The following is a 13277-nucleotide window of genomic DNA, read 5'->3' as shown; positions in this document are numbered from 1 at the left end:
TGTCTGAGGAAGCCTCCCCATCAGTCAGAAGGACTCCAAGGAAGCCATGCAGGAATGATGGAGTCTAAAATTACCACTCTACAGTGCAAAGGACTGAGGTGGCTTTGCCCAGAGGAGCCGGCGTTGCCTGGAGCAGCTGGCAGAGAAGGAGGGAAACAGAAGATCGCCTCCCTCCCTCCCTCCCTCCCTCCCTCCCTTCCTTCCTTCCCAGCTTCTGCACCTGGAAGAGAATATCCAGGCTTCCCTCAGTTGTCCATGGGGCACAGCACCCAGACCCACTTGTCTGATCCAGAGAAGGTCAACTAAGAATTAGGAAGGCTTGAAGGGGAAACCAGCATTTGGGAAGGCACTGGCGAGGGGAAGCCAAGAGGGACCACTATGGGGAGGGAGGGGACATGCTCAGCCAGCTCCCCGGCCCTTGCCTTTGCTCCGGGTGGAGGCCACTGAAAGGGGGGGGGGGGCAGGAGATGGCCGCAAGGGTGTGGGCAATGGACTCCAGCTGCTCCTTTACAAATAAAAGGCCAGCGTGGCATAGTGGTTTGAGCACTGGAATACCGCTCTGCAGACCAAGGTTCAAATCTCCACTCTGCCACTCTCACAGGCTCACAGCCTCGGGAGGACAAAAGGCAACCCCCATTCTGAAGAAATCTTGCCAAGAAAACCCCATGATAGCTTTGCCTTAGGGTTGCCATAAGTCATAAATGACTTGAAGGCACACCAGCACCATAACATTAGCCCCAATGAGTCTGGCCACCAAAATCTCAATCTTAAAGCCAAAAAGGCTGAGAATATCATTCTTTAAAAAGAGGCACCGAGTTTTCATATGTTTAAAAACCTTTTTAAATTGCCAGAAGAAAAGAAAAAGTTTCCATAGCTTATTTTAAAAACCCTGGAAGATGGGGCCTTACTGAGAATGTGGGGGTGTCCTCTAAAAAGGCCTGCCCCCCCTCTACCTCCCTGGCTCTATTTGGGGTTGAGCTGGGGCCAAAGAAACAGTCTGCTCAAGTCACATGATGACCCTCTTTAAATACCCCTCAAGGGCATCTACCCCAACTGAACATTAGAAGGAACGCCTTGAGAGCTGTTTTGCAACAGAGCGGATACTCTGATGGGGTCTCCTTCTCTGGACACCTTCAAAGAGACGCTGGACAGCTCCCTGCTGGAACTGCTTTCGCCTGAGATCCTGCACTGAACTGAGATGGGCCTGATGGCCTCTCGGGCCCCTTCCAGTTCTCTGATTCTGTGATTCTAGCGGGGACAAAGAGATCCCAATCCTCCAGCCCCCTCAGCCCCCATCCCAGGAACTGCCATTGGAGAAGTAGCCCCCACCGGCCTCCTCTCGGAAATTACTCCAGAGAAACTTAAGAGAGAGCCCTCGTCCTCTCACAGCCTGGCCTGCCTCACAGGGCTGTTGGGAGGACAGATGGGATTGAAGCAATGAGGGAACCACACAGAACAGGGGAGCCGTGGGTGGCACCTGCCAGGCCATGAGGGGGATGGCAGCACAAAACCATGGGGATGCTGATGGCCCAGGCCTGGCCCTCAGTCTCCTCCCTCCCTCTCTTCCTTTCTTCCTCCCTTCCTTCCACCAACCAGCCCACTGCTGAGCCATCCAAATGATTCCACTTGAAAATAGCCCCCAAAGGCCTCCCCAGGGAAGAAAGTGTCCCTTCCACTGAAGCAAAGGCACTCAAAATCCCACACGAAGCCAACCCACCAGCCAGGCCTGGGAAGCATCAAATTGGATAAAAGCAGGGGGAAAACTCTGTGTCCCCCTTGCAGCTCAAAGCCCACAAATCCTCACTTTGTGAAAGTCAGGAACACAGCCCCGGGATAAAAACAGATTTTAATTCCTTAATGTTATTATATGGCTATTATCGAAGAACCAGATCAGAAGAGTGGGAGAGTTCCCAATGAAGAAATGAAACCTTCCTGCCCTAAGGATGTCACCCCAGAGGAAATGGGGTGCGTGGGGCAGTGCTGGGGGGCACACGGCTCCCAGCGCGCACCCCAAGATGGAAGGGACGGGGTGAGAAATGGCGGCCTCCACATCCTCCTGCCATCCGGATACTTCTCGCCTGGGAGGGGACAGTGTGGGGCTGGTTTGCCTACCATTCATGGTGTGCCAGGCAGAGAGAGGGCAAAGAAACAGAGAGAGATCCGTCCCACATGAGGCAAGTGGCCAAGGGGGGCTTTTCACATCAGCTCCAGATAAAGCCCCTCCTGGCCCCTGGCTCCTGTTCCTTGACACCTGAGCAACATTGGCTTGCACAGAGAAGCTGCTTCTTTGGCTGGGGAGCATCACAAGAGAGGAGACCCCCACATCTGAGGCAGTGGGCCTAAGGAAGGATGGAAGGTGGCATCCCCCAAGGAGCATCACAAGAGAGGAGACCCCCACAGAGGAGAGGCAACTGGGCAAAGGAGCTCCAGCAGAAGAGGCCCTTCTTCCAGCTTCAGGCCGCTTGTAAGGAGAACAACTGCTGTATGCCCACTGCTTGGCAACCCCCAAGGGAGGCTGGAAGCAGGGCTGGAGACAGAAGAAGGGGGCAGCATCCCGTCCTTCTCTGCTCAGGTCTGCAGAAACCCAACAGGGTGGGTTTCCCACAGCACCCATTGCTAGATCCCCACAATCAATTCCAAAAGCACATTTAGACCTGAAAAGCCAAACCCCAGAAATCCACTCAGCCCTTGCTTTCTATTCCACAGCTTCTTCTGCAGAACAACCAAAGCAAAGCTCCCAGATCCACCCGGGGAGAGCGCTGGGCTGTCAGTCACAGGACCAAGATGTGCCTAGGGAGCCGTGGGGTCTGAGCAAGATGGAGAAATGCCTCAACAGACACCAGGATCATTCAAGGAGTGCCTGTTGTCTAGAGGGACATGGGCCACAGCAAATCAAAATACAGGGCTCAGATTTCCATAAAACCCAAACAAGGAAAAAAGGGTTTCTGTAAGCAAACAAGGGCGGGTTATAGACCACCCATTTGGGGCGGTCTGGACCCGCCCCTTTCCCCGGAGTATCGGGGCCTCAGCAGCCAGAACGGCAGCCGCTGAGGCCCCGATCCGCCGCTTTTCAGGCTGCGGGGAAGCAGCAAAACGCCGCTTCCCCGCAGCCTGAAAAGGGGTGTCCCTGGGGCTTCAAGCCCCAAGGACACCCCGCGGTGGCAGGGAGAAGAGAAAGGGGCCGCTTGGCCCCTTTCTCTTTTAGTCCGCTGGGCGCAGCTGTCTGAAGGCTGCACCCAGCAGACTAAACCAGGAAGGAGCTCCGAAACAGAGCTCCTTCCTGCTCCGTGTTCAGGGCGCACTAAGTGCCCTGGCGCGGAGCAAGGACATCACGTCCGCACCGCCCCGTCTAGAGGTGGCGCGCCCGTGACGTCCTCATGGCGGCGGCCGTATGGAAGGGCCGCCACTGTTTAGTGCGTGACGAGCACGCACTAGGGTTAGGGCGGTGCGGAAGCACCGCCCTTTTGTAACCCTAGTGCGTGCTCGTCACGCACTAAAGTGCCGGTCTGTAACCAGCCAAGGACACCAAAGGTCCCCACAGGCCTCTCTGGCAGCAACCGCAGCAGCTGGTGCCGATGGGAGGCTGCCCAAGAGAGGATGAGCAATGGACGCCACAGTCCATTTTGCCCCTTCCCACAAGGCAGGTGGCCTGCTTTCTCCCCAGCGGAGCCTTTGAAGAAAGCCGCTCAAAGCCAAACTGAAAGGACGCTGCTCTGGCCCAAATGCGTCCGGTCAAGTGGCTGCTCTGGACGCCATAGGGCAGGGGTAGGCAACCTTTTTGAGCCGGGGGCCAGGTTGGTGTCCCCCAGACAACAGGGGGGGGAGCCAAAAAATAAATAATTAAATAATTAAATAATATAGGACAACAAATGTAGGACACATTTCATAAAAATGGAGGACATTCAAAAATTTGGTGAGTTTTAAAAATGTTAATCTAAATGCATGTTTCTTAGGCATGATCAAAATGGAGGACATTTGGGCATTATTCCTAGACAGATGGCAGAAATGGGCTTCCCTTTCTGGCCAACCCCCCTCCCCCCATTCCAAACAGCCCATTTGGGCATTGAACATGGCTTTACTTAAGATGGCCTCTTGATATTTCAGAGGCTTATTGCATAACCAAACTCTTTGGGTTTCACACTGAACATGGGTTCACATGGCTATGCATATTGAACATGTCAAGGTGGTTTCACAGTTCTTGCACCAAGTGTTCTTCTCAGAAGTGTGTACTTGGTCAAGGGACTTTGGTTTTTCTTCACTGCGCATGAGTTTGTAAAAATCACAGCAATTTACATTGGCCTTGCCTCAGAGGCTTTCTGATATCAATACCACCATTAAAGAACCAAAAAATACACAGAAAAGGCACTTTGGAAAGTCACACTCTCTTGTCTTCTGAAACAGTGCCTGCATGCCTCTCAAGCTGACTCATATCATCATCATCATCACCACCACCACCACACTATCATTGTCAAAGCAAGGGAGACTTGTTAGCAATTAAAGCATGCAAAATAAAATTTAAAAAAACCTTGAGGCCTCTGGCCACTCACCACCTCCTCCTTCTGCTCCCCCTCCTCCTCTTCCTCCTCTTCCTTCTTCTCCCCCCCCCTCCTCCTCTTCTTCCTCCTCCTCCTTCTTCTCCTCCCCTCCTCCTCTTCCTTCTCCTCCTCCTCCTCCTTCTTCTGTTCCCCCCTCCTCCTCTTCCTTCTCCTCTTCCTCCTCTTCCTTCTTCTCCTCCCCCCTCCTCCATGTGCCACGCAGCCTGGGGGCGGGGCGGAGGAGGCAAAGAAGAAGGAGGTGGGCAGCGCGGGGCCGCGCGGGGAGGCAGGGAGGGCAGCGCGGGGCTTCCCCCTTTGCCTCCTCTGCCCCAGGCCACGCAGCCCTCCTCTTCCTCCTCCGCGCGGTAGTGGAGGAGGAGGGCAGCGCGATCGGGTGGCCCAGGAGGAGGTGGAGGAGGAGGCGGTGGTGGTGGCGGCGGCAGCAGCAGCAGGACCGGGCTGGGGCTGGTCCTGCCGCCTCCGCGGGCCGAGGGTTGCCGACCCCTGCCGTAGGGCCACTTGCCCAGCTTCTACCCTCGGCTCTTCAATAAATGTCTTTGGTTTTCCTGGCTGTCTCTGGGCCACTTCTTTTAAGAAAAGTACAGTGTTCAACCAACTGGGCAGGTCAGAAGAATCTCTAGGGCTCAGTCTGAGAACTCAGCACATCTAAATTACATGAACCCTAGAATTCACATTGTTTTAAATTTTTTATTGTTTAGTTTATTTCAAACCTCCCTCAATGATAAATTATCCTCCCAAAGCAGTTTATGATAAGTCAGTAAAATAAAATAAGACCTCATGGTGGAACAGCATAACATAAATCAGATAGAACAATCAAATAAAAGTCATCAGTAGATAACAAGAGCCACATGAAAATAGCACCAGCAGATAAAATAGCTGTAGTATTGTAACTCACTCAAAAGCCAACAGGAACGAAAGTGTTGTGAAGACACTCCCAGATGCCAGAACAAGAAGAGGCCACATTTATTGCCCCAAGGTGGGAAACCCAGGTATGCTGTGTGGGCGCCAGAGTGGCACAGTGCCCATTGCCCACAGCACCTCCCAGCCCTGGCAGGCAGCCCAGGGAACGGGCCCGTTAAGAGGATCAAACGCCTGGTTCATACATCTCCTGCTAACTCTACCCCTACCCCTGACCCTGACCGGCGCTGCTGCCCTACTGCAGAGTTATTGCAGTCTGACACCGCTTTAACTGCCACGACTCCACCCTATGGACTGCTGGGATTTGTAGTTTGTTGTGGCACCAGAGCTCTCTAGCAGAGGCGGCTAAATATTTTACAAAATTACAAATCCCAGAATTCCACAGCATGAAGCCACAACAGTTAAAGTGATGTCAAACTGCATTAATTCTGCAGTGTAAATGCAACCCTGAGCAAATGCCACAAAATCCTTTACCACTTTAACAGTGAGCAAAATAGATTTTTCTTAAAACCAGCAGTTTGATATGTAATGCAGTCACACCACTGAAACTGGATTTAATTCAGTTTACTCAGGCAGTTTCAGTGGGACTACAGAGCTCTTGTATCAAGGTTGAACTGCACTGCGGTTCGGCTCCTGCGTCTGGCCAAGCTGGCTTCAACCGGAGCTTCTGCCTCGAGTCCAGATTCATTCTTACAGGACGCAGAGAAAGTTTCTGTGGCATGGCAATCGAAGGGAGAAAAACAACTGTAAACACCAAGCACCCCTTTATGTCATTGTGCTTTTTGCTACTGCTGCTTACTGGTAAAATATCGTAAATGCCATACCTCCAGCAAGGATCTTCTCCTCCAGCTCACTCATCTGTTTCTTGTACGCCTTGAGAGCAGCATCTTTAAAAGATGGGCGTACTCTCGTCTTGACTGGGATTTGAACTGGAACTTCCGGGAAATTCTGGTTTTCATCTTCGAGCACTTCTTCCACTTCCGTTTCAAGAACCAAATCACCCACAAATTCCAAGACATCTTCACTAACCACATCGTTACTGAAATACCCCTCGGGTGTCTCTTCCTGCGAGACTGCGCAGGGGCTCTCATAGGGTGTCTCCTCCGGCTCGTCCTCCGAGGCCGGCTCCTCCATCTCATGGGCACTCCTCCTGTTCTCCAGCTTGGCCAGCACTTGCTCCATCACCTCCATGTAGTCAGTCTCGTTCTCACCAACAGGCTCACTGTAGTCTTCCTCCTTCTGCTCCTCGCCCTCCTCTTCATCGGCTTTGTAGTAATACGGCTCAGTGTAAACATCTGAATCCAGAGTGGTGCTTGATTCATTCGCTGTCGACTGGGACAATGTCCAAAACCTCCCCATGAAAGATGATCCACTGTCCTCACCGCCACTTAGGCTCTGTGTGCTTTTGTTCCACACCACTTCCAAGGCTGACCTTGCCCGCTGCAGAGTATTTCCAAATTTAGGGAAACTGAATGTCTTGTCTGAAAGGTCAATGCTCAGTCGGCTGTGCCATGATTTGGGAGGCGCCTCCTCGGAGTCGTCGCTTGGCAGTTCACTTTGGCTTCGGTACATGGCAGGCAACCGGTTCTGATTCTGGTACAGGCTATTGGGGGTGCTCTCCTGGTAGCCCCCATACTGGTCATCCCACTGGCCTTGTGGCTCACTGCTGAGCCCCTGACCAGGAGGGCAGCTGCCGTTCAGGGCAAAGTCATTGTTTTCAGCATCATACTGGATATCAGAGATCTGGCCGTAGTCTACCTGTGGGTCAGAAGAGCTGCTCAAGTCGTAAGTCAAAACGTCTTGTGTTGAGGAATCCAAGCCCAGGTCCGTGTCCTGTTCTAGCTGACTCCACTCCTTCCATTGTGAAGGATCACCTTCCAGGGAGACCTGGGAGTCGCTGTAATGGCTCCTGTCGCTGGACACACACACCAGGCCATTGCTGACACCACTGTCCACGGCTTCAGCATTGTCAACTTCATCCCCAGTCCTATAAAAGTGACCTCCTTGGTTCAATGTCCGCTCTTGTGAGCTGCAGCACCAGCTGGAGGAGTCCTCATGCGTTCTCTGCCAGAGCTCTCGGTCAGAAGAAGATAAGAGCGAGCTGCCATTGGTCCTGCCGAAATACGGGTTCTCCGAAAAGTCTTCAGAGTAGGACTGGCAGAGTTTAGAGAAATCTGATTCTGACCGGCTGAGCTTGAGCATGCCAAAGTCACTCTGTGACTGCCAGAGGGGGGTCATGGTGTTGTAGCTGATGGCCATGGGGTCCTTGGCCAAGCCCTTCGTCCCGGGGGACTCTTCCCTGTGGCTGACTTGACCAGGGAACCTGTTGCCATTCACAGCTCCCTGGAGGACCTGGGTGTTTGGGAGCCCCTCCCGGGCCTTGGCAGTAGGGCTCCTTTTCATCTGTGGTGCCGATTTGGATATCTTTGCGTAGCTATTCCGATTTATATCTGATTCGGGTTCTTTGTCACTGCTGTCGGGTGACTCCCAATCATGTTTCTTCGCTTTCACCTCAGCAGCCAGGGGCTTCATATCCATGCTCTCGTAGGTCTGTGAGGAAGGCAGGCTTCTCTCCTTCCTCTCTCTTGAGTCATGAGAGAGGATATCGGTCGAGACGCCAATGCCAGACCCTTTGAGTTTGTAGGATTTCTTCAAAACTAAGTCTCTTTGCTGTGGCGTTTCAAAGTAAACGAGGATGGGCCGGGGCTTAGCATTGGGGCAATCCCTCTGATGTCCCACTCGGTGGGCAAACTCCACTTTGACAGAATTCTGGGCCTCTGAAAACCCCATTCTGTCTACCAAAGTCCTGTACACCACGCATTCCACGTTCTCGCCCTTCTCCTCGGGCACATTGAGGAACCTCAGGCTGGTCTTGCTCCCTGTGTGCCCGATCTGCTTGATGTAGTCGTGGATGTCCCGGGTTTCCCGCCTCGACTGCACGAACCCTGTCCGCAACTGCTCGATCTCACTCTGCACCACCTCCACGCTGCTGGAGATCTCATCGATGGACTGCTTCAGGGCATTGACATGGCCCCGCAGCTCCGAGAGCTCCGTCTCAATCTGGCTGATGCCCTGGAGCTCCTTGAAGATCATCTCCATCACGTCGTGGGTTTGGCTGATGCAACCCGTCGAGCTGAAGCTGGGCTCCAGGGGGCTGGACTTGGGCGGGCGGGCAGTCCGGTCGAGGGACTTACTCCTCAGGCCCCAGGTCCTCCTCCAGGTGCTGAGCTCCGAGTCAGAGGAGACGCACTCCTGGCTCTTCTTCCATTTCCGCAGCTTTCTCAGCGCGCCAAGCTTCAAGCTGTGCAAGGTGCGCTCTCCGTCCGAGCTGCCATCTGAAGGGGCTAGGCTGCTCAGGCTCTTCCGGTTGCGCCTGACGGGCATCGTGTGAGACGAATGTTCCCGGCTGCTGCTCAGGCCTTTGGTTTCGCTCAAGGAGTCAGAATAGGAGCTCTCGTTGGAGGAGGGATCTCGAGGGAGGTCCTCATTCTTGTTGGTTAAGAAAACGCTCCTCTGCAGCCCATTGGCAATTGCCACCCGGTAGCTGAAGGTCGGGGAGAGGGAGAAGTCCTGACTGCCTCCCTCCTCCTCCGTGGACAGGTTGCGAGCGGAAGAGCACTTGGCGATCTTCCGGACAGTGCTCCTCAAAGTATTGGAGAAGGTGGGATTCTTTACTGGCCCAGACAGAGGAACGTCTTGTTCCTTTTTGCCTTTACAGCTCTCTTTCTTCTCTGTACTGTTTCCCAATTTCTTTGTAAACATTCCTTTGCAAATCTTGTATATGTAAGAAGAGAGCAGACTCTGGAAGAGCGCAGAAACCATGGAGGGCAACTTCACTCAGCTGTTTCCCGCAAGGAAGGGAGTCTATCCACAAGTGGGTTTGCCTGCTTCCTGCATCATCCTCAGGCAGTGGGACTGCCGCAAACATCCACAAGGGCCACACGTGGCACACGCTTCTCCTGGGGCCCGTCGAGGCCACCCACAGCAAACAGGGAGGCTATAAAGCGCCTCTTGAAGGAGACCCACCGACGACAACGATGATGATGCAGCTCAGCTTCCCATCAGTCTCCGCAGCATCTAGAAAGCAGGAGAAGGCGTCAGCATGGCCTCCAAACCCATCCTTGCACATACTCGGCTGAGGGAGGCTGGGCATTGCCCATCTGACATTTTGCAATTGTTTAAAAACAGCAACAACAACAACCAAGTTTTGCTACAGACATTAACAAAAATGTCAGAAGGGGTCCTACTCTCTGACTGAGAGACAAAATGACTTCTGTGGTTTTCATGGCACTATTTGATATATCACAGCTCAAAGGTTTGGTGTTTAGAAAAACTCCCAACCAAAAGCAAGGCTCACTCAAGAAGAACAGGGTTTTATAAAGGAGATTGGTCATATATGTATTTTGCTTGGAAATTATTCCTGCTCAGAGCCAAGGCTTCCACACAGACTGGACTTTTGCCCTGGCCTCCTCCTGGGTCAAGTGCATTAAATTCAGCAAGGCTTTGGCAGCATTGCTCACAAGTCACAGGCCTGCGTAGCGCAAAGAAGCCAAGAGGAGAGGCTGGTCTGTGTGTACCCTGCCCAACCTCCTCGTTATTCTTCTAATAGTAGCAATGGCTTTCAGATGCCAGGAGACCCTTCTGCAAACCCTGCCAGCCATTGGCCCGCTTGAACCCCCTCCGCTCTCTCTCTCTTTCTACAAATGCTGGCAGTTCTGCTGTTCTGCTCTTTGCATCAGTCTGAATGAGTGCAGCAAAGCAGCATTTCCTGTAGGAATGCACTGACGCGCACAAAGCAAGATATGGTTATGCAAGATATAATTGCAGACACTATTTGCAAGAACAGCTCTCAGGGCATTCAGCAAGCCAGAGTTTCATCCTCTAGCTGCATTGGGGGGGAGGGGCAGGGGAAGAAGACCCTTAAACCAAGTGAGCTCCCTGCCAAGTGCGACGCAGGGGGCAAAGGCAAATGCTCACATGCGATGAAGCACAGGTGCTTTGGTCTTGGGCTGACAGTTGCACCAGAGGCTCAGGAGCAAGAAGGGGATGATGGTGGCAAAGAGCAAAGAGACTCCACTTCCACATCTGCCTCTCAGCTCAGGGTCTCTCGCGCCCGCCTCCAAAGCCACACTGCTGTTATGCATCTCCAAAATAACCAGGAGGGGGCTTCAGAGCAGCCCCGCAGCAAAGGGGCATCACTGTCCTAGGCCCTCTCTGTCTTCCTCCTGCTCAGGCTCTGGGACTGAACTGGGGGCCCCTGGGAACCTGGCTCAACCTCTGGCCAAGGGGCCCTGCTCAGGACACCAGCATTGAGGGGGGCCTCTTGCAAAGACCTCCTCCTTCTAAAGGGCTGAAAGGCTCAGCAAGGCACAGCCAGTTCAAAGGTGGGCATCTTTAGGCCCCGCCCCCTTTGCCTTATGCCCCGCCCATCACTTGCATTCTGGCCCAGAAGAACTTCTTCGGAGCAGAAGCTGCTGGGGCTGGGAGGGGCTGCAGGCCTTTGTCCTGCCCTGTGGTGCCCCATTCCGCCCCACCTTGGCAGACTGGCAGACAGACTGTGCCAAAGGCCTGTTTCCCCAGAGAGGAGCCCCCCACTTCCCCGAGCCCCTGGGGGGCAAAGGGACCTCCGCCTTGGTGCCTCTTGGGGGCCCTGCAGTGCCGGAGCCTGGCCCTTGGCGCAGAGTGGCCGGACACACGCCCGAAGATGACCCCCTCCGTGACCCCAAGGGACTTGGGCTGGCTCTGGATGGGGCCCGGCCCCCTCCCTGCTTCTGCCTGGAGCCTCTGGGCCAAGGAGGAGCCAAGACCCGCCTGGCCCCAGCTGGAAGCGCTCGAGAGGCTCACGTCCAATGCTCTGACCCCTTATGTCCAAATGGTCCGCTCCGTCTGACCCCAAAAGGCCAGGCGCAAACTGGCAGCCAGCTAGGCATCTGCCTACCGCCCCGAGAGCACCACCAAGGGCCGGCAGATGGGGCGGAGGGGGGCTGCCTGCCTGCCTGCCTCCCAGAAGGCCAATGCTTGCCCCCCAGTTCCCAGCCAGGTCTCCAGAGGCAGCTCTAGGCCCTGGATCCTGGCCGGGTCAAAGGGGGCCTCTCTTGTCCAAGGGGCCCCTCCGGTGGACTCCCCTCCCTCCCTCTGCAGCTCTCGGATCCACTCTCCGGTCAGGCCTTGTCTCTGTCTCTGTGTGTGAATTTCGGGAGGGCGACCGGACTCTGGCCTGGCCCTCTGGACTCTGCCGCAGGATCTGGCCCAGCCCAGCGCTGGGACCCTCTGGCGGCAGGGGTCTTCGGGCAAGGCCTGACATCCGGGCCCAGGGAAGGGGGCTGCTTCCCCTAGAGAGCCTGAGCTCCCCACCTGGGCAGACTCAGGGAAAGCTCCCAGGATGCCCAGATCCTCCTCCGCTGGAGCCACAAACCCAGGGGCCCCGGGCAAAGTGGGGGGCTAGCAGAGGGTCGCCCCTCGGCTGCGGAGAAGAGGGGGGGCTGGAGGGGGTGGGCCTGGCACCCGCTCCCCGTGGCTCCTGGGCCCTGCCCCCAAGTGCCAGGGCCGGGGCCGGAGGGCAAGGCAGGGCGAGCGCGCGGAGGCTGCTTTCTGGAAGGGGTCCCTGGCCCCCCGGGGCCTCCTCCGTCTCTTCTGGAGGGCCGGACCCCGCCCCGCCAGGACTGGCCCCCGCTCGGCAGCAGCCCTCCCTCCCTCCCTCCCTCTCTCTCCGAAGCCTCCCAGGTCCCCGGGACGGACTCACCGGGCGGCGAAGGGGCCGAGGAGGGGTCCGGGGGCTCTGCCTCCTCCTCCTTCAGGGGCCCTCCGCCGAGAGCCTGGCCATGGCGTCCCGCTCGCTGGCTCCCTCCGCTCCTCCGCTCCTCCGTCCGCTGGCTGTACGGCGCCCAGAGTGGCTCCAGCTGCAGCAGCAGCAGCAGGAAATCCAGCCCCGCCTCCCTCCCCGGGGCTCTGCTCTCCCTCTCTGGCTCTCCCTCTCTCGGCCAGCAGGGGGTGCCCTTGCGCCCCAGAGCCCTCCGGGGCTCCGTCCGTGGGGCATTGGGCGGTCAGTGCGTCCGGCTTTCGGCCGAAGGGAGCCGGTCTGCGGAGGGCCTGAGGCCTGGCGAGCTTTCCCCGGGGCTTCCAGCTGGGTCTGGGGGCGAAGGGCATCAGAAGCCAACCAAGAACGAAAAAGCCAAGGCCTTTCCAGCTCCTCCTCCTCGGTTCAGCCAGAGCCCTCTAGGACAGACTCTGCTCCTGGGAAAGAAAGCCGGCAGAAAGGAAACCGAGGCACCTGGGACTCCCAATGGATACCTAGAGATGTATGTATGTATGGTGTGTGTGTGTGTGTGTGTGTGTATAAATCGATGGGCCAAAGAGCCAATCAGGCCTTAGACCTTACGGGATTTAGCCAAAATGACTAAGGTGAGGCTATCGCAACTCCGTAGAAAAGACAGCCATGCTTGGTAAAGCGAGAGGCAGGAGGAGGAGAGGGATCTCTTCAGCCCAGGAATCCACAATGGCTGACCCGCCTTTGCCAGACCTGAGGAAGGGCCTGAAAAGCAGGGTCTCTCCCTCGTTCTTTGGTGTCAAATAACTGCAGCAACCCTTGTCTGCTGTTCTCTGGATTGAATGTTGTGTTTCTATCGGTGCGTTTTAACATGGGAAGTGAAGGAAGGGCCACCAGAGCAAGCCTAGGACCTGGCCAGTGAAAAGGTGCCCCTGAGACCTGGCTCTTCTCCGCAAGACTTGCCCTCCCTTGGGTAGGCAGTGCCTTGAAGACGCTCCCAAAATGGAGCACGGTGGGAGTGCAGGCTCCCTTCAGCA

The 13277-nt window shown here is 55.5% G+C and overlaps 1 protein-coding gene across 1 annotated transcript in view; it reads right to left on the bottom strand.

The window, feature by feature from the left end:
- Window positions 1–12325, bottom strand: part of LOC149307076 (protein unc-13 homolog C-like) — a 77706-nt gene extending 65381 nt beyond the window's left edge. Inside the window, exons 1-2 of the mRNA XM_089537961.1 lie at window positions 12217–12325; window positions 6299–9551 (exon numbers count right to left, since the gene is read on the bottom strand). Coding sequence (XP_089394087.1) covers window positions 6299–9296 — 2998 coding nt within the window. The 5' untranslated portion in view covers window positions 9297–9551; window positions 12217–12325. The remainder of the gene's footprint in view (window positions 1–6298; window positions 9552–12216) is intronic.
- Between the last annotated feature and the right edge of the window lie 952 nt (window positions 12326–13277).

Source organism: Sceloporus occidentalis, unplaced genomic scaffold, assembly GCF_023333645.1.
Source record: "Sceloporus occidentalis isolate IW3139 unplaced genomic scaffold, rSceOcc1.0.p SCAF_9, whole genome shotgun sequence".
NCBI lineage: Eukaryota > Metazoa > Chordata > Lepidosauria > Squamata > Phrynosomatidae > Sceloporus > Sceloporus occidentalis.
This window is presented reverse-complemented; position numbering and strand designations above follow the sequence as displayed.